This window comes from Python bivittatus, unplaced genomic scaffold, assembly GCF_059951505.1.
Source record: "Python bivittatus isolate LINGU-HERP-01145 unplaced genomic scaffold, Pbiv_v1 ctg000580_np1212, whole genome shotgun sequence".
NCBI classification, from domain to species: Eukaryota; Metazoa; Chordata; class Lepidosauria; order Squamata; family Pythonidae; genus Python; species Python bivittatus.
In genome coordinates, this window is record NW_028277087.1 from 25,097,567 (window position 1) to 25,120,005 (window position 22,439).

Consider the following 22,439-nt stretch of genomic DNA (forward strand, 5'->3'; position numbering starts at 1 on the left):
GTACTAATAACTGCTTGGCCTGCAGGTAAGAAAAGATCAAACAGAGGTTGCTTGGGAGGGTTTTGTCTGGCAGAATGCCTGGGTTAAAGAGATTTTTAGGACATTTGTCCTCCTTATTGTACTGAGAAAGAAAACATATTGAGAGTCCTGCAGCTAGTTTATGTGCTTTCAAAATGCATTTCTTGCTCTGCTGGCTATACAGTTGAAGCCACAGACTTCTGTGGCATGTAGAGCATGGATGCTTATATGTCTTCTGAACATCTAAAGCCATACTTACTCTTTGAACTGTGCCTTGGGGAATCACTCAAAAAAGTGAGATAAGTCTAGACATGGACAGAAACAGGACAAAAACTAAATCCATTTAAATCAGATACAGTCAATTATTCTAAGTTAAATAAATTTCTCCTCCTGTACTATTAAAATTGCAATTCAGCAGCAATTTGGCTCCTGGAGCTGCACTCCTGATATAGAGCTACACACAACAGGAGGAAAAATCATGCATTTTCATCTACCACTGACTGTGCCTGATTGAAATCTATAAGTTGACCATGATTAATAAGAATAACAAATACATAGAGTAATATGTTTTTTTCAGCTAGTGTTCTGTTAGTTGCTAAATTCTCGCCTTAGGAAGTTAGCTTTCCCCTCTCGCATGCAAGACATTGTAAATTACCTTCAAGCATATTCATTAACACCAACTTCTGAATTGAGTAAAAACAGTTAAGGAAATTATTTATCACAATTTTTACTGGGAAGGGATACAAGCTCTCAGTATATAAAATCCAACTCAATGATACAATTAATATTCAACAATGATAACACTGGCTTTATATATTGGGATAAAAAAGTAAACTTTCTTTTGATTTGAGCTCAACTCCAGATAACTTTCATGGCTATATCCATGTAGTTTCCTTGGCAACATCAGAGAAGTGGTTTGCCTTGTGAAATATGACATTCTTGCACTGATTTTGGCAGATCCAGAAATAGAACAAATGCAAAAAAATAGTCTTATTTCACAAAATGTGTGTGCTACAACATTCACTCAAATGGCTATGTTTGCCTTATATTCTTTAGAATATTAATAATAGTGAAGACAGAAAGGTGTTTTCTCCTTGTTATAACTCCTACATGGTAATTATAATGTTTTATTTTTTTCATCCCTCCAAAGAATTTACCGTATCTTAACTGTCACCACAGTCACCACATTATCTAACTTGCAGACATCATAAATATTATTAGAACAGAGCATTCTTACCCACTCGGGTTTTTTTAATAAGTTAATTGTTTCTATTTTATCATAACTGAATCCAATTTTGGGCTCAAGATTCCACAACATCTTATTTTAAAGAAAAGTTGAAACTTTTTTATTTCAACATGCTTCTGGTCCTAGTTAACTGATTGTGGAAAGTTATCTTGGTCTGATTTGGAGTTTATCCTTGTTTTTTGTGATTTTGGTTTTGTCATTGTTCTATTTATTATTGGGGGGGAATCTTTTTGTTGATATTGTACACTGTCCAGAGTCCTTTGGACTGGGCCAGAACATAAATAAATAAATTGATACGACCATAATCCACTCCATAATCTATTTAATTTCTGTTAAATAGAAATCTATTCTATAAATGTATTCAATGTCTCTCAAACTACCATATGAATGCACTTACTCAAAAACTCTGTATGGGTAGCCATCTAGTGAACTGTCATCAGCTGATTCTGATTCAAAAATGTTTATCCTTTTATAGCACATGCTGATAAAAGAAACAAAAAACTGAAGAGATCTTTGTAGGCCATCTATAGTATACACTTACTTATTCCTAAAAATCCAGAAAGGATGCAGGAAAATTATGGGTGCTCACTTAGAGTGCAATAAAAAAAAAGAGGCCTTTGGGGGGAGCTCAGAGGTTCACATGCAACTTTAATGTTTATAAGGAAAGCTGCACAAGGGTAGGAATAATCCTTCAGTTTTTATATTTACTGCATAAACAATAACTAGAAGCCACCTTGTTTATCTGGAAAATTTTACTGCTCTCAAGAAAGCCACATTATCCACTTTTTCTTTATATGTGGTATATTAATATGTTACCAGGGAATACACCAAATAACTTTTTTTCATGGTAATTCGTCTGTTTGCCCATTTCCAGTAGATTCACAAATTTATATCAATATCTATTAGAATCCCAACTGAAACCCAACTCGAATATATTTTTTGCATTCCTGAACTTCATGTTTTTCTGAGAGTTTACTGAAACCATTTAGATTTGAACAGCTGTCATACTTCATCCAGGATTATCTCTAAACCACACACAATTTGTATTCCAGTTTGTTAACTCTGAGGTGAATAAAAAGCTATTATGAAAATGTAGCATTCATAATTACACTCTTCAACGGACAAAGAAAATGCAGTCGTTCTACACAGAAATTATTTACACAGGCATCACAAAAGATTAAAAGGCTATCTTTATGACAAGTTTAGCTAGCACTGGAGCACATAAAGTGGAAGTGTTACAGTGAGATATTTTGCTCTGTGACTATTCCTGTAAAATTGAACAAAAGACAGCTTAGACTCTCCCAAGCCTTGTCCAGCTCAAGACAAGGATACATTCAAATAGTTCTAATACCAACCATGGCCACTAATTTAAATGTAAGACAACAAAGAGACCCTATAATTTGCTGCCTATGTTCAGAAGTTCTGGCCAGTCCTAAATATATTTACTTAGAGATCTCACTGATCTCAGTTTATTTTTTTTTCAGCTAGATGTGCAATTGGTTATAACTTAAGCAATATGTACTAAAATAAACATTTAAACACTTTTACTTAAGTAATAGCCAAAGACGGAGGGAGGGAGGGAGGGAGGGAGGGAGGGAGGGAGACAGATGATAGATATACACGTATACGTATACGTATACGTATACGTATACATATACATTTTAAAAAGTCCCCTCTCAGCCCTATGGGTAGTATGTGTCTTCCTCAATCACGGTTCTCTACAAGAGGCCTGGGAGTTTGAGGGTTCTGCACATAACCTGCAAAAGTTCTGTCCTTCCTGATGTTGCTGTCACTTGGTACTGCTACATCTATCACCATTGCTGTCTTTTGGTCCTTGTCTACTACCGCGATGTCTGGTTGATTGGCCAGTACGTGCCTGTCCCACTGGATCTAGAAGTCCCACAGGATCTTAGCCCTGTAATTCTCCATGGCCTTCTGTGGAATCTCTCATCTGAACTTCGGCGGGTCTAGCCCTAACACTGTGTAGTTGTTCCTGTACACAATGCCAGCTACTTGGTTCTGCCATTCAGTGAATGCTGTTCCTACCTGCATCTTACACTCTGCCACTACATATTGGACTGTCTCTGAGGCCTCTCTGCATATTCTGCACCTTGGGTCCTGTCTAGTGTGGTAGACCCCTGCTTCTATGGTACTGGTGCTTAGTGCCTCTTCTTGCACTGCTATAATCAATGCCTCAGTGCTGTCTTTTAGTCCAACCCTTTCCAGCCACTGGTAAGATTTCCCAATGTCTGCCACCTCAGCTATCTGTCAGTAGTACATCCCATGAAGGGGCTTGTCTTGACATGGCACTTCCTCTGCTTGAACCTTCCTATGTCTGCTGCTGCCTCAGGTATTCTCTCAGCAGCTCATCTCTGGGTGACATCTTACCGATGTACTCCTGGATGCTCTGGGTTTTGTCCAGGAAAGTGGTGTTGACACTCATCAGACCCCACCCACCCTCTTTCCGGCTGGTGTACAGTCTCTGGTGTTGGGGTGGAAACTTCCATACATTGTGAGAAGCTTCCAGGTCTTCACATCAACAGCCTCCATGTCCTCCTTTGGCCAGCTCATATACTGGCAGGGGATCTGATGACTGGGAGGGCATGTTGATTGCATGGATCTTGTTCTTCCCATTCAGCTGGCTCTTCAGGACCCGTCTTTGGTGGCGCTTGGATGTTGCTGTGTTCCTTGCCTCCTCATCGTGGTTCCCATGAGACTGTGGGATACCAAGGTACTGTAGCTGGTCTGTATGTCTGCTCTGTGGCCCGCTGGTAGTTCCACCCTATCAGTCATAACCACCTCTCCTCTCTTCATGACCATCAGGCCACACTTCTCCAGTCCGAATGATATTCCAATGTCCTCACTGTAGATCCGTGTCAGGTGGATCAGCGAGTCGATGTCTTGTTCACTCTTACCATACAACTTGATGTTATCCATGTAGAAGAGGTGGTGAAGGTAGTTCCACTCTTGAACTTGTACCTGTATCCAGTCCTTGTGATTATCTGGCTGAGGGTGTTCAAGCCTATGCAGAACAGCACTGGGAACAATGCATCACCTTGGTATATGCCACACTTGATGGCCACTTGTGCAAGCTGACTTCCAGTGTTGTCTTCCACAGTCCCACTGAGTTCTTGAGGAAGGTCTTTAGTGTCCTGTTGACTTTGTATAGTGCCAGGCACTCACAGATCCATATGTGTGAGTCACAGGCTTTCCTGTAGTCAATCCAGGCTATGCTCAGATTGGTCTGTTTAGAACTTGAGTCCTGGGAGACTGCTCTGTCTATGAACAACTGGTGTTTTGAGCCTCTGGTGTTGTTTCCAATGACCTTCTGAGCTGTGCTCATGTACTGGCCCATATGATCCTGTAGCTTGGTGGCTATTGTCAGGCCCAGCCCAAGAACAACAACAAGGCAGTCCAGTCCAGTATCGTTCCTTTATTAGCTTACACCTTATAGACAGAATCTCGCCAGACTAAACCTATGCTAAAGCAACTAGTGGATAAACCCCGTGAGGCTCTAGGGAGGGGCTAGTGTCAGTTTCTTCATCTTCTCACAGTCCTGCTGTGGGCACAGAAAGTGCTTCCTCTGCAACCTCTCCTAGAATGCTTCCCCTCCTTCATGATAATCTTGATCCTCCATTCCAGTATCCTCCTCGCACATGCCTTCCATTACAGCTATGATGCCTGATAGGACTTTCCATGTTGTGGGGAGACAGATTATTGGCTGGTAGTTGGATGGTGCTGTTCCCTTGTGGGGGTCTTTCATGATCAGCACTGTATTTCCTTGTTTTAGCCAGTCTGGGTGGGAACCTGCTGCTAGTAGCTGGTTCATCTGTGCTACTAGGCATTCATGTACTACTGTTAGTTTCTTTAGCCAGTAGTGTGGATCATGTCTGGTCCAGGTGCTGTCCAGCTCTTCATGTTCTTGACTTGCTGTTGGATGTCTGCTACCGTGACGGCGATTGGTTCCTGTTCTGGGAGATTGCTATGGTCTGCTCTCAGATCCTGCAGCCACTTTGTACTGGTGTTATGTATCTTCTCTTTCTCCCGTATGTTCTTCAGTACTGTTCAGTTTCTGCTGTTGGTGGCTCTGCTGTTACTGTGTTCTTGCACTGCAGCTGGGAATACACCTTGGATGGTTCTTTGGAGAACAGGGCATTTATTTTCTTGGCCTCTACTTTTCTAGTGTATCTCCTTAGTCTGATAGCCAGTGCTGTGAGCCTTTGTTTAGCAGTCTCTAGGATTTCAGATGGAGTCAGTCCCTTGTATTTTTTTCAGTTGCTGAGTCTTATCCTTAACCTCCACACCCTTCTGTAGTTCCACCAGCTGCCTAACCTCTCTCCAAGTTGCCTTGATCTTAGCCTCCAGCCTCACTTTCCGGGGGCGGGGGGAGGGGTATGTACTCCTGTTCTTCTTGATTGTGTAGCCAAGCATCTCCAGGATTACAGCGGCTGTAGCATATACCAGTTCACTAGTTTGAGCTATGGTGGTAGTAGGGATTGTCATGAGGGCTCTATTGGCATCTTCTAGCATACTGTCTGATGTTACTTTTCCACTGAGCCTTGATAATCGGTCTTGAGGGTTGACTGTAGCTAGTTTATCCATAAACTATGCCTCATATCAGCTGCCATGTTCTGTAATGTAGGGGTGGCAGTGACATTCCAGCCTCAGATGTTGGCTGCACATCCAGTTGTTCTTCGAGGTCTTCTTGAATCTGGGATGTAATGTGTAGTTGGTCTGTCTCAAGTTGTGACAGCAGCTTACCTCATCACTATGTTGAAGCGTTGGGTAACTGTTTCTCAGTTAGTGTGGATGTAGGTCTTCTATCCATCCACAGTTCCCTCATACATTTCATATATCCCCTCTCATTAGGTCTACTGTTGTAGTAGCATTCCATCAATTCCAAGTTCCCTTGTCTCATCCATGTATGGTTTGTTCCAGTAGCCCATTTATTGTCAGATTGTCCTGGTTCCCCAACATCTGATGTGGATGTTGTTAATCCAGGCGACATCCAAGCCAGCATGACTCTCTTAGTTTGTGTCACTCTCTTATCCAAGATAGGCAAGTGAAGCGTTAGGGGATCTTTGCCCAAGGACCCCTACTGGTAAGGTAGGTACCAGCCGGGAGTCAACCCCTGGTCTCCCACATCAAAGGGCAGTACTCTAACCACTATGCTATCCAGCCGCTTCACATATACATATCTCATACATATGAGATACAGTATGTATCTCACATATACATCTCACATATACACATACATATACTGTATATGTGTGTGTGGATAAGAAATAAGTTATGTTCCTTCCACTGCTTTTATTTAGTGAGAAAGAATTATGTGAATTTGGACCTTGGACATGTGGTCCTCCATGTAAGGGAGATAATGTTTCTAATGACAGATATCTTCTCAATGTGAACCTATCCAGACATTAAAGTCAGTAGGACAGGCCCTCGTAAAAATACCCAAACTTTCTGAGATCTCCTATTTGTTTTTAACAGAGTTGTGCTCAGTCCCACACTACCTGCCTTTAGAAAAGGATTCAAGACATCCTCTTCAACCTTTTGAGTTTCACCCTAGTTTTAATAGTGGTTGTAATTGTTTTTATAAAATTTTAACTGTATATGGAGGTTTTTTTGTTAGCCACCTTGAGTTCCCTATGAATAAAACGATAATTTGTAAAATTTGTAAAAATAATTTGTAAAATTTGTAAAAAAATAAAATAGTAGACATGAAGATAGGTAGATATAAACTTTATAAATAAATAATTGCTTTTTGACCACAATTTGCTACTATATGTGTAGATGTTGACTTGAGGAGCTATTTCAATTCTTTTGTGGCTTCAGTAGCACAGGAAGCACTGGCCTATAAAGCCCTACATGGTATGGGACCAGGTTATTTGCAGGACCACCTCTCCCTGGTTACATCTACCCATCCCATCAGGTCCGGCAGAAGGACACATTATGGGTCCCATCTACTAAGGAGCCAGGTCCCATCTGACAGGACCCAGGAGGAGAGCCTTTTCTGCCATGGCACCCACCCTATGGAACATCAACCCCCCAGAAGTTAGATCGGCCCCAACCCCATTGGTCTTTCAAAAGATCTTGAAGACATGGCTTTGATATCAGGCCTGGGGATCCCATGGAGGAATGGAGCCTGTGAGATGGCTGTGTTGCCTGTAAGCTACTGGTTGGCAGTCTTCCACATTTTTATGTTTTATGGTAAATTGTTTTCACTGTTTTCACTTGTTTTTAATTCTTTTTGTTGTCTTTGTTTTGGGCTATTTATATGGGTTTGGTTTTTTGTTATTTAAACTCTGTGAGCCACCCAGTCTCAGGTACATGAGATGAGCAGCTAAATAAATAAATTTCTTTTCCCTTTAGGATCACAGTGTTGCACCACAAGCGCTGGCCCTTTGGGGCATGCATGCAACATTGCAGTGCATATAGAAAAGTAGTGGTGCTTGTGTAGCAACACCACTTTCATCAGCCTAACTCCCACTTACCCCATACAGACACTGCCCCTTATAGAGGAATGAGAGTATTTCTCTTTCTTTCAAAAATGAGGAGGAGAAGGAAAAACCCCACTAGCATCACTCCAAGAGCCTTGAATTCTGTAGGTAAAACATGGCAGCCACAGCTCTGAAATTAGCTCTTGAGTTAGTCTATCTTTGGTGAAGGGGTAGAAGGTGGAAAGGGCACAGCAGGGTAACTGTCCCAAGTTTCGGACATGGATGGAGTCCTGTGTGAAGTATTTGAAATAATCAGGTGGATCATTACTTTTCATTCAGGACAATAAAACTAACCAGCTAAAAAGTAATTCCAAGAGTTATTTCAGTATTATGTACCCTGGTTAACTAAGCCATTGACTTCAATGGGTAAAGAACAATGAAGAAAAATATGTGTTGACAGAGAATGCAGGGATAAGAAAAGTAGATTTCAAATGAACATCCCATCTCCTGGGCCCTCTCAGACTCTTAAAAGGCCCCATGTTGAGTAAAAGCTTTCAAGGTAGAGGAACCTGTAACTTTGTGGAATATCAGAAACATAGTAGACAGTTACTTACTAGACAAGCTTGAGGAAGAAAACTGTTCACTCGGGAGATACTCCACATCCCTTCAAGGTACTGCTGAGCCTGGATCGTTACTGAGCTCAATGCTCCACTAAGGCCACTGGGAGCCACTGTCACTTGAACACTGGAGTTTGGGAAGCCACCTGCACCTTGTGGCCACCCTAGTCCCTTCTTCCTCTCCGTCCCAGAGAAAAAGCTTGTAGTTTTGCCAGGCTGTCTACCCCCCTGTCCAGCCATGAGGGACCCATCCCTCTGAGAAGAGACACTGACCATGTTTTGGGAGGTCAATCTTGGTATCACAGCGGCCATTGCCACGGTACTTTGGGGGGGATCTGTTGCCTCTTGACAGCTGGCTTGGTCAAGGTTGTGGATGACCTGGATTGCTTCTTGCTTCAGCTGATTCAGGTGGGCAGCACAAACATCACACCTGCTTTCCCCTTCACTCCTAGGTTTCTGTAAATATTCAGGCACTTGAAGCTTGTCAAAAATTAAAGCTGATAATCGTGGGTCCTGAAACAAAACAAGAACAGAAGCAAAACAAGTTAAGACCAAAGAATACTACCAGGAAAAAAGTAAAATAAAATCAAATATTAGGGTACAAACTACATTAACCTGCTTTATACTGAATATTTATTCTCTTAGCCCAGAACTGTCCCCCAGAATCACAGCAATTTCTTCCAGGCCTGAAGCAAATCTTTTTCCCTTCAACATGATCTTGGAACCGAATGAGAGATCTATTGCACAGCCTGCATTCTGGCACTGAGTCACAATCTTTCTCCAAAAGCACAGATAAATGATTGGGCCATCCACTGTAGTACAATATTTCTATTTGAATATGCAGTAGATTTCTATGGTCTCCAGTGGAAGTCTTCCTTATCACTGGTCACATGAAAATATTCTAACTGGATATGCTCAGAAGTGAGTTTGGATTATTTTTCATTCAAAGCACACAATCCTCAAATATGTATGCATACATTCTCCTGAGGAAAAAAATCTGTTCTGAAAGGGATGTATTTTCTGTGGAAGAACTGTGAGCTCAGTTCAATTCTGGGCTCATAACTCTAACATTCTAAGTGTATGACTTGTGCATAAGGCTCCAGTTCGGAGATTCGCAAAATTCGTTAATGGAGGAACAGAACATTTCAGAAAACTTCCAATTCTAGTTCCATTTCCCCCTGGACTGTGCCAAATATACCCCGGAACCATGCAGTTACATGGTTTGGCAGTTTCCAGGAGTTAATCCTTCAAACCAAAAGTGATTTAAGGTGTTCCAGATACAGTGCTCCAGCCAAAACATGCCTGTTTCAGGGCTAGACCACCCCAGAACATCTTAAACCACTTTCATTTTGGGAGGATTTACTTCCCAAAACTTCTGAACCATCTCTGGAATACCATGGTTTGTTGAAGGAGGTTCAACATGATCTAGAAGAAACAGAAATTTCCAGAGTTCTCTGGAACATTCCATCCCCAGATCAAGGAATTTAGTGTATCCCTGCTCTTGTTTATTAGTTTATTAGAACTTCAATTGAAATTTGCCTACCTGTACTATAAAGCTTAAAAAAAAACACTTAAAAAGAAAGTTTTTAGAGTTCAAGTATGAACTGAAACTTAGCTGTCAGATATTAGAGAACTACTTTCTATACAATCTCCTCTTTGGCTGTGATTACATGGGAATGTATTAGGCTATCACACACTTAAGCATCATTTGAGTCCTTGGCAGACTCTCCATAGTTGATTAATAAGCCATAATAAGCACCATCACTCTATAATGCCCAGCGTGAAAATGATTATCAGGCACTAACAATAGAGCTTGTGGTGCACTTGATAACTGCTCATCTACTTGCCTTTTAATTAGCTCTCCATTTAAAAAACAGCGATAACTAGGGATGGACAAATCCATCGTGTTCAATATCGCTTCACATCTCATTTTTTACACCAGTTTGTTTCATTCTTTTTCAGTATCAAACTGCATTTAAAAAAAAGAGTCTGCCAGAGAATGTGCACTTTTATACATATTTCTAATGTAGGTATTTGGGGGCACACCATTCTAATATATACATTTGGGGGAGGAAGCAATTTTCTTCAATGTTATTTTTATACTTTCTTCCGGGTACGTGCACAATGTATAGATTTTATTTTTGTTGTTGTTGTTGTTTTTGCAAAATAGTGCTCCAAAATCTAAAAGGAGCAACAAAAGCTGTATCCTGGAATGCAGGAAATACAAATTGAGTTTGCATTAAATTGTAATCTGAACATATTTTTCCCTCATTCCTAACAAGGTCTAATATACTCAAGTTTTATCATGCTCAGAAACAAACTTACTATTTGCAGATATTTTTGTTAACACCACAACTACATTTCAAAGTCTTACAATGAAGGAACAATGCATACTGGAACATCTGAGCATTAAAAAGAGTTCTACCACATCCTGTTAGCCCTTCTATTGTTATTTGTGTCTCTAATAATAATTAGAAAAATTGTACTACAGGCCACCCAATCAAGCAGAAGATGTAGAGGAAATCTTCACAAACCAGATGACCAAGGGATCAAGGAAACATGCCACTGTGACAACAGGGGATTTCAACTACCCTAATACATCAGAAGATAGGCTCAAAGTTTTTGGTAGCCTTGAACATTGGGCCCCATCCAACAAAATGCTGTTCAATGGTGAGAAGTGTAACATTCTGCACTTAGGCAGAAAGAAACAGATTCAGAGATACCAGGCTCAGTAGTAGTACCTGCAAGAAAGATATCTCCTGGTACTCCATAAATTAAGCATGAGCCAGCAGTATGCCACAGCTACCAAAAGAGCCAATGTAGTTTTGGGCTACATCAAGAGAAGTACAGTGTCAAGATGATGGGACGTTACCATACTGCCTTTATACTGCACTAGTCAGACCAAACCTGGAACATGAACATGTGTCCAGTTTGCCATCAAACAAGGAGGATGCTGGGTAACTAAAAAACGTACAGAGAAGAGCAACAGAGATGGTGAGGGACTCAGAGGCTAAATCCTATTAAGAATGGTTTAAAAAATGGGCATGGTTAACCTAAAGAAGAGAAGGCTAAGGGAAGACACAATAGCAGTCTTCCATTACTTGAAGGATGTCACAGGGCAGAAAGTGTGGATGTATTCTCCATAGCACCCAAGGGTAAAACAAGAACCAATGAGTGGAAGCTTTATAAAGGAAGATTGCAAACTTGAAAGAAGGACTATTTCCTGACTGTGAGAGCTATTAAGTAGTGGAACAACTTGCCTCCTGAAGTCATAGATGCTCCATCACTGGAGGTTTTCAAGAAAAGACTGGGCAGCCATTTGCCCAGGATGGTATGAGGATGAGTACCAGAGCTGAATATACACTTCAGAAAATCAAGGGTGGTATAAATGAAGCATTGCTTCTCATAGTATATACAGTTATCCCAGTTCCCCCTTGGTTAGTAAGTTCATCAGGAATTTCAAGTTCATCAAAAGCCTATTCAACTATTTTGACATAAAGTGACATTGGAAGAAATCATGAGTTCACATCATGGAAAAGCAGCGTTACTTTCAACTCTCTACAAAAATACTTTGTAGTCCAACTTTCTCATCATTTGCAAAACCTAGATGCATACTACTAGGACATCTTTATAATGCAACTTATTTGATGAGAAATTCAAGAAAGCTTCTTCCAAGATGCTGTGATATGCACACCAAAGAGCTGATTTTAAAAAAAAAACTACTTTTCTTCCACTGAGTGAATTTCTCTCATAATTTATTTCAGAGCCAGGGTGAACTCCTTGGATTTGCTTCCCCAAACAGTGCTACTGTGAGGATTAAAACAAAAGATTAAATACAGTTTGGGTATAAATCTATAGTTAATACTAATGTCCTCCAACAGACGTGGCCAACTTCAAGGGCTCACTCTGAGCTCTTTCAGCAGTTAAGGTTTTAAACAGGAAATCACAGCATAGACTGATGGTTTGCATTTTAAATTCTAGACAGGAGGATGAGGGATGCTTTAATATGACATAATGAAAGCAGACAAAGCAAATCACCTATCTTAATTAGGACTGTTTCCAAAACATCTTTCCAAATTAGCAAACCTTTCCAAATCTCGCACACTTGCAAATACACATCTCCAAAGTTTTCCTGATTTAATGCCAAGCTGTGAATGATCTTCAGGAAATGTTATCATTAAAAACCTACTACCTTTCCACTTTTAATTGGGACATACATTTAAAGCTATTTTTAAAAAAATGCCCTGACATGGATATACAGAATCTCTTATACTTTTTCAGTATTTAGCTTATCCTTCCCCAACCCATTATATCTGTTGGATTCAATTCCTCCAAGGTTGGGGAACAACTATCTTAGCTTTTTTGGAAATTCCAATAATAATCTGGAGGCACTTGTCTAGGAAATCCTCAAAGTCAAAATAGCAAAAAACATCAGTCATGGGATCCTATACATCCAGAGGAAGCCCCAATGACATCATGATGTAGTCACAGAAATTATGTGTATTACATACTTGCATCATTTTGCATCAGGGTAGCTGAACTGAAATGTAGAATAAGCGAACTGGAATCCCCATTCAGACTAGAAATTCACTAGTTATCTTTGGGGGAGGAAAGCATATACAGTATATCACTCTGAGCTTCATGACACTGTAAGAGGAGAGCCATATTAGTCTATGGAGGCAAAAAAAAAATAAAAAATCAGGAGTTTAGTAGCACCTTTCCCAACTAACAAATTTTATTTGTGAACTTCATGGAAGACCTGAAAACATCACAAATAAAAGCAGATATGAGAAGGGTTCAAACCCTCTCCTCTAAAATTCAGAAACTATTCTATTTCATGTATACATGACAGCGTGAGCAGTAATGGATATGTTGCATTATGCTCATGTGTCCCCACTGCTTTGCAAGCTGCTCTGGTTACCAGTGTGCTTCTGGCTGCAATTCAAGGTGATGATTATCACCTATAAAGCCCTTCATGACATAGGGCCTGGCTACCTGACGGAGTTCTTGTCTCCAAGTGTTCCTGCCTAGCCACTGAGGTCAGGCAGAGTGGGCATGCTCCAGGTCCTGTCGATTAAACAATGTCACCTTGCAGGACCCAAGAAGTCTCCCTTCTCTGTTGCAGTGCCTGCCTTCTGAAATGACGTCCCTCCAGAGACTCATATAGCTCTCACCTTAACAACATTCAGAAAATCATTAAAATGTGGTTGTTCTCCCAGGCCTTGGGCAGGGTGCAGAGTCCCCATGGTTTGGGGGGTTTTTATTGTAGTGTGCTGTCTTTCAGTCAGTTGTGATTTTTTTTCTATGTTGTTTTTCCCTATTAATTGTAAGTTACCAAGAGTCACCACCAAGTCAGGCAGCCTCAAAATTGAATTAAAAAAATAAATAGTGGGGGTGAGGGAGGGAATCAACAGACAGCACATATGTGATTGATAAGCTGCATTCAGTTCTGTAGATAGCCCATAAATATAGGCCAGCCCCCTCCGGTCACCATCCTAGTTCTCTGCAAAGTACTTAACTCCTTAATGAAGATTTTGTTTCATTACTATACATTGGCTACTTAGCACTATTTTTTTAAAAAATGACAAAATACATTAGTGAGCAAACTGACCAAACATTCATTCTAATGCTCAACAGGAATCACAAAGGACATTTTGCCAAATTATATGTCTAAATCCAGACAATCATAGCAAATACAACTAACATTAGCATATTCTCCTGCCAAAGTTAGATGTATCTATTAGCAGGGAACGAAACTCTAACTATTTACTGCCCCATTGTTCCCTTTCCCTACAGACATATGCACACTGTATACCATATTAGTAAACTGATTTATGAGTCCTGCTGAAAGGTATTTTAATTACAGCTTTTCACTCTCTTTGGAGACCTTAGGGGAAAAAAGCCTTTGAAGTTTTAAAGGAAGTTGCTTATATTCAGAGCAAAGGAAGGCCCCTCTCTAGCTACCTGCTGAGAGATGTTTTATACCTACAGAGAAAACTAAACCTAGACTGGTCGTGGCTACTAGCCATTAAAAATAGGAAAAAGAATCCATTCCTGTGCAAAAGTTAAATCTCAAAAGGCAGATTGAAAAAGGCAATAACATTCTTCTGGACATCACACAATACAACTTTGCCATAGTATAGATATATCCCATCTACATATAGCATATGTAGATCTTCTCTGACATGACACCCATTGGAAATGTTGGATTTTATGGCTGAGGATTATAGAAACTAAAGTCCAGTGCATTTGAAGCCACTGGGCTAAGAAGCAAAAAGTATTGTGTTGGGGGGGGGGGGCGGAATCTGTTGTGCTTGGTTTCAATGGTTGTTTTTAGTCCGGGCTGTCATGTTCTATTTTATGTTTCAATTGTTTTCATTACTAATTATTTCTGTAATCCACTTAGAGTCCACTGGAGTGGGCAGCTGTATTAAATCTAATAAATCATCATCATCTGCAAAACAAGAGTTTCTACTGCCATGTAATGTATCCCTGTAATTCGAACTGGATATCCCACTTTTCAAGAGTCAGTAACTTGTGCTTCTGAGTCCCAAAGGCCTGCAAACACTTCCTTTGTACTCTGACAGTTTCCCTGCCTGAAAAGTATTCAGTTTTAAAAATAAATGAATAACCAAATGGAAAGCTGACTCTCTGCAAAGTAGAATACCAGGCTCCAGCAACACCTTTATTTCCAAAAATGCTTCTAAACACCACACATGCTCCTACACATTCCTGGGAAATAAAAATACAGTGGGTGGCTACAGCCCAGTCTTAGGAAGCATCCTCACCAGCTCAGGGAAAAAAAAAACACAGTTTGGCTGTGATGGGGAATAGCTTTCTAAAAGGGCTTTAAAATCATAATTATTCTCTTTTGTTTTTAACTGAAAAAAAATGTAGTATTTCCTGCTGTTCAATGCTTGAAAATCTTTTACTGCTCTGCTATTAACAACATTTAAGATGCTTTTATAATTCTATATTGTATTTTATTGATTTATATTAATGTAATATGAGCCAAACGTGAGTGGCTATCCTAATGTTTATAGTGTTACTTAGAAGTAACAGTGGGGAGGATACATTTGGGCAGGTTTTCCCACTGCAAGATATAGTAACTGGAGGGCAGGTGTGAATTAGATTGGGAAAATGTGATTGTTCTTCCCTCACTGATATGTAAAAACCTTCTTGCTACTCCAAATGACTTGGGAAATCCAATCAAGAATCTCTGGTATCATGACTTCTGGGGAAGCAATGGCAGACTGAAGACAGCTCTGCAGAAAGTGGAACCAATGGCTGCGGTGGAAAGAGGAGCCGGTGAATGGATCGGCTCCTCAGAATTCATCTCTGGAGCAAGGAGAGGACCAGGATCACCCACAAGCACTCCATACAGAGGTTCCCCATGAGAGACCTTATGATAGTGGTCTCCAGTGGTTTTTAGAGCTCTAGGGGGTAGGGAAAAGTCATCTCACCTAAGCTGCGGTTCGGCACCTTCAAACGGACACTGGGTTTGCATACGTCCTCTCTTAGCCTCTTTAAGAAATTGCTTGTTAATGGCTTTTTGGAAGTTAAGAACATTCAGAAAGGCAAGTTTCATTAAACCAGGTGAGTTTCCTTCTATCCTAGAGTAAAGACGTTTCATGCAAGTTTAAGGACTTGAAAAATAAAAAAAATAAAAAATTTGAATAAACAGCAAAAGGGTGACTAGAACATTGGATATGGAAAGTTATAAATGAATTAAGGGACCAGATGGACTATTACAAAAATGATATGGAAAAGAATATTACACTGGATTTACAAGTGAAACAGGCTGATGTCTTAATAATTAAAGGGAACATACAAATAATACATCAGAAGAGTGACTTGGATAGCTTTCTTATCTTGGATTTACAAAAGAAACATGTTAAACTAGTGAAGGAATTTCTGAGAGGAGACAAAGAGAAAATGATTAGAAATCAGCTTGTGGGACGCTATTTGAAGGGATTAAAAATCAAGCTTCTTAAAAGTAAATGAAAGGAATATAAAGTGGACTTATTTGATCAAAGTTAATATATATTAACCTTTCCTTTTTATATTCTTAGTTTGCATTAATTTTTTATCTTTGTATTTGTAAACTTTAATAAAAAAGAATCTCCCATATCATATATAAGCTATAATATATATTCTGTCCTAAAATACATTTATAACAAGAAAACTATCATTAGACAGTCATTTATATAAGACTGCTTCGTTGTATCTCCATCTACTGAACGCATATTTATCAGGACAACTTAAAGTGATTTCTAGATTTCCAGACATTACATGCATCTATTAAACAGGTTTCTTTATTAGACTGTGTAGCATTCTGATACATGCACACGGGACATGAAGACATGGAGGTTCGACACCATATTCCTTCAATAGAAGTAAATCTTCCTAACTAACCATTCATAAAGCATTGGACATGGGGGTGGGGACATGTCAATCTATGATTAAGCCAAAGCCAGCTGGCAAGCACATACTAGAATTGCACCTGCTCTTATTTGATACTTGAAATGCCTTGGCCCTTCTATTTTTGGGAACACATCTTCAGTTTCTACACCAAGAAGCAACCAGCACAGCCTCTAGTAAGTGTAACTCAATGTGTTATGGAAAATAGCCAACATGTATATTAGTGCAGAGAAGTCCAAGAGTGAATTGTTAGCCCTTTCCACAAACAAGATGGTAGCCAGTGAAACCAGAAAAATCAGATGCAGTGGGGGTCAGATTGACATCCTTTCTATCTTGCCCATAAGCTGTTTCCTGAAATACTGAGTCTTCCTAAAAACACCAGTCTTGATTCAGGGGAAGAGGGGAGGGATGAAGAGGGGAGAGACTTAAAAGGGATCACTGCTAACTCCTCACCAAATTATCAGATAGCAACATGGATGTATCTTGGTGGTATATTTGTTAAAATATTCATAGTTCACCCTCTATCAGTGAATCTCAGAGCACAATAAAATCAGTAAAACAATAAAAATATTACAGTAACAATAAAACCAACTACTTTCATATTAACTGCCTTGCTGGTATGTTCTTTTTCATTTTAAATGTTATTCAACTAAATTCTGCATTTTATACTGTTTTAGTGCATTGCTTTGGGCTCCCTTGGGAAGAAAAGCAGGACACAAATAGAATTACTGAAATAAACAAATGTTAAAATGTTTAAAGCAAAGGTCATTAAAATAATCACCCCATAATTCAATATATATAGTGTGGTGAACTATGGCCACTAAGACATAGATACACCCTCAACTTTGAGTAAATCACTCCATCTTCCCTTTGAGCTAGAGTAAAACCATCAGTCTCAGTCTGTCCTTAGGAAATCATGCATTTCATAGTCCAAGAATCCTAATTAAAACAGCCCTCCCCCCCCCCACTCCCTCTCTCTCTCTCATCCTCAATCTATTTTTCCCAGTAGTGCGATGTACAGAAGAGCCCTCTCGGCTGCTTTTAATATTCAAACAGGAATATATAGGGAAAGATCCTCACACAAATGAGATCTTAATGCATTTAAGAAGACTCAAGTATTTGGGAAGGGGAGAGAGTAAAATCCAGGGCTGCAATTATTAAAAAAGAACACAGGAAAATTCTTTTAAAAATTTTTCTCTCCCATCCCTCAGGACTTTCCCATTTCTAAACATTTACTTCTTTAAAGATTAATGTCTGCACTGGTACCTACATGCTTCATAAAGGTCATCCAACTAATGCAAACCCAGTCTTGCTTAAGACTATCTTAAAGTTGGCAGGTATGATACCAGTGGAATTTACTCCTTTTCCAATCTATGCAACTGTAAAGTTGGACAAGAGCAGAGATTATCTAGTTAGGTCCTCCAAATAGCTAAAATTATTGCATCTGCGCTATTCCACTGCAGTTCTAATCTCATCTTCTTTCTGGCATGCTAGTTTTCAATATACAAAAAATGTCTTTTGTCTGGAGAAGGTTTTGGTTAGATATGCTCCTGAGGTGTTATACTTACTCAGAGGAAATGCTGCTGGGGACTCCCTCTAATTCTAACTCCTTAAACTGGGGAGTCCCAGCTGAATAGAATGCCAAAAGGACAAAAGGGAAGAATCCACAGGCTTGGGGGAGGCTTGAGGCTATGTTGATTGGCAGGGGGACAGAAAACTGGAGACAAAGTAGAATGAAACAGAGTGGCTGGAATTCAGAAGAGGAAGTGCATTCTGCTGTACCAATTACCCAAATGTAATTCCATCCATTTAATTTTTTTTTTGAATCCACAAAGAAAATTAAATGTCTGGGAGACAAGTTCTAATCTCATCTTCTTTCTGGCATGCTAGTTTTCAATATGCAAAAAATGTCTTTTGTCTAGAGGAGGTTTTGGTTAGATGTGCTCCTGAGGTGTTATACTTACTCAGGGGAACTAAGCATTAGTTAGTTTAGATGAGTTTAAATATAAACTTCAACAATATTCCCAGGGCAGTTTATAAAGCGAAGCTAAAATATGCAACACCAAAATAACTTCTGGCATTCTCCAGGAGAGCATCCCCTTTCCCAAGCAGCCAAGCAGATGCCTCTGGAACATAAAGATAGCATGTGAGGATATGCAGAAAGATCCTCTTTTCCAGGAGTATTACTTCCTCAATAGGTTGTAAAAGCACTTTAAAATAGTCACCTTTTGTTTTTGCTCTGTAATAATAAAATAATGAGAGGCGAGGGCCCATTCTCCTGCTCTTCCAACCCTGTATCCTGCACCTTGGCTCCCATGGAGGCCCCAGCTGTATGGTGTGATTACTTTTATTTTCCCACTTGGTGCAACAAAAACACCTGGATAATGGATGGGCGTGAAGGAAACACAAGTGACTGTTAGAAACATTAAATGTGACTTTAAACATTCAGCCAGCCCTGTTAAAGAGGTTTTATTGCCCTGTGACAATCCTTGCCCCGCCCTCCCCACCTAATCTTCCCACCAGCACCAGGGAATCTTCCTTTTAATAGCCTGAGTTCCACATAAAACCTTAGAGGGAAGTGACACCCTCCAGTTTTACACAAGGAGGACATTAAAATCTGCAACAAATGCTACCAAAGGTGCTATAAGAAAGAGGAGGGGACTGGGGAAAAGAGGAAACCAATGTAGAAGACGACGACAAGACTATGACGGGAAAGCTGAACATATCGACTGGACTTCCGCACTTAACAACTGTGTTTTTAAAACTATGGAGGAACTTCTATCCCATGCAGTTGCTGAAAGTACATCCCACGGAATGCAGTGAACTTCTGGCCTGCTATTTTAACAATTCTAACAGAATTTTCACCCTCCCCCCTATCTGGAGCTCATCAAAGATGTCCATCAAAATGCAAGTCCCCACCGGCGCTGTTCACAAACACACCCACTTGAAGTTGCAGATAGAGATGATCCTCTGGTAGGTCTACAGATCTACCACTGAGCTACATTCCTTCCTTCTTGTGTCAGTAAACAGGAATCAATTTTCCATATGACTGATATGTGGAGATTGCTGTATCTCTACAGAAGAACTGTTTCAGTCAGATTTAAGTTAGAACATGGATGGTTTATCTATGGCCCTGGCAGTGCAACTTAATCATCAATAAGGGCAGGAGCAAGAGATGGGTTATATTGTAGTTCAAAATTAGGCTTTCTGCTTTCATTTTCTCAGGCTGCATTTTTCCTTGCTACCCAGCTCATGAAAAAAGGAGCAACTCCTGTTCTCTTTTCAAGGTGAGGAGAGCACTAAAAGATGAGAAATACAAAGTCTACATTGTGTCTAAATTGCAAAGGTCTGGCCAACCATTAGTTAGCAGTGAGTTTTCTCTTATCTCTTTGCTGCCAACCAATTGTTGTCCAGATTTCATTATAGCAGGGATCTCTATTTCAGGCTAATAAGCAAAATGAAGTCTAGTAGCCTTCTACAGCACATACACATACCTAGCAAAAAAAAAACAGTGTTAACACTTGTGATCATTAGTGGTCAGTTACAAGATGGTGATCACTTTATATTTCCAGTAACACTCCAAAGTGGTATCAGTCCATGGCACTGTGGGAAATTATGAATGGTAGTTGACTCTGCAAGTACTCTCTGCTAGCTAGAAATAAATTCTGACACATGGGCAGACAGTTCCCTTTCATAATATGCTTCATTGGGTCCCTGGCAGTTGCCTGAGCATGTCAAATACCATTGACTACAACAGATCAAAACATAAATGTGTGACAGTCCTCTTGCCCTACCTCAAGACATCCACATGCAGCACTCAAATTACCTTATGGAAAGAAGCTACATATACTAATTTGAAACTGTTGCTCTTCTTAATCCATGGAAAGACCAAACCACTATGTTTGACCTTGGAGAAAGCATGAAGAATAATATACAATATATTTATTCATTCAAAGTTCTCCGAGCAGCATATATAAATTAAAAGCATACCTTACAAAACCAAAATTAAAAATGGCAATAAACATGAGACGATAAAACCAATTTAAAACCAGCTGCCCCAAAAAACCCAAAGTAAACAACTCATTCACAAAGAAGCACTTCAAAATGCTGGGGAAAGGTTACCCAGATATGAATGGAGAGAGAGTTAAAGATGTGCTTAAATATTTTTCACTGACCTCTGACAAATTTTGAAAGGATCAGCTTTGGCTACTTGCTACTTTTAATACTATCAGTTTGATTTAGCTGCTTAATACAATGTGGGAACTGTAGAATCAAATAGTAGGCTTTCAACTAAACATGGACTAGGATAAAAATGCACTTACCATTCGCCAGTATAACTCTTAGTGTTTGCAGTATCTAGTGAAGACTGGAAAGAGTTCCCTTCACTAACAGAACCATCATTGAGAGTGTTTATATGTACACGTGCATGTGTGAGAAAGAGTATTATTAAACTGGGTCATTTGCCACTGTAAAGCAAGAGAACCGAATTGTCAGAGAAAAATCAATTGACAATTCTGGCGTATATATACAAAACAAAAGGTCTTTAAACACCATCTGGACCACCAACTTTGGTGGATAAATCAGGAAAAGTAGCAAATGGACAGATCCTAAAAACACTGGAATAGTCCCATCCAATCCAACCAAACTGTTTCAAAGTGTAAGATTTCACAAGTAGGCATTCCTAAATACCTGGAGCAAACAATCTGACTACCATCTCACACTGGCAAGTCACACTCACAGTTCTTTCTCCATCAGTAAAAGAAAAAAAAAGAGGTTGTGACCAATCTTACATAGTTATTTTCCTTTTAATTCATATTATTCTTTCAATTAAGCTCTTTATATGCTAAAGTTGCCAACAAAATAATCAGCTTAGTATATGTGTAAATTATTAGTTTTGTGCCTAAGACCTTAAAAAAGATCTCATCAATGTTACCAATATTGTTTGCTATGAACAAGATTGTTTTCAAAACAGAACCGAACAATTTGTAGGCTATTAAACAAATACACACCGCCTGCAACATGTGGCAGCTAACCAGAGAGCCTGCAAACTTTCAGATTTTGCTGGCTTCCTGGTATTCCTAAATCAGAGGGACTATCACGAATTTGGAGGGTGACAATACATGGCAAGTGAACTGCACTTGTCTCAATGGGCACACGTTGTGTGGCTATCTCAATCGATTTTTTAAAGTGAAAACTTTAATCACTGTTTATATTTCCAGATTTCCCATAATCTTGTAAATAGAAAGTAAGAAGGAAAGCAAATAAAGAGAATGTCATTGTTCATTTCTATTCCAATGGGATTCTTATGTGAATGATAACAGCTATAGCAGAGGATTTCTGCAGCGCAATTTTGCACACAGCATGAACACACAGGAAGATACAAATATATAAAAGCAATAAATAAATCAGTAGATAAAACACCATACAGAGCAACTGTGATTTTATTTATATATATATATATAAATAAATAAATAATTATATATATATATTCAACTAGCTCTAGAGCCACATTCTCAATAGGAATCCATACAAGCTTTTTTTGTTTAGCAGATATTAGATTCTTAGTAGAAATCCACTGTTTAAGTGACAAAACAGATTAAATAAGAAGCAAAGACAGAATGTGTTCTTTATCCTGCCTGGATAATATAAATCATGTTTTAAGCCCAAGAAATAAGTAAGAATTGTTGAGCGTCA

General features: G+C 39.4%; 1 protein-coding gene across 1 annotated transcript in view; it reads right to left on the reverse strand.

Moving 5' to 3' along the window:
* KIF26A (kinesin family member 26A) overlaps positions 1-22,439 on the reverse strand; it is a 171,138-nt gene that overhangs the window by 94,552 nt on the left and 54,147 nt on the right. Inside the window, exon 3 of the mRNA XM_088149779.1 lies at positions 8,322-8,837. Coding sequence (XP_088005905.1) covers positions 8,322-8,837 — 516 coding nt within the window. The remainder of the gene's footprint in view (positions 1-8,321; positions 8,838-22,439) is intronic.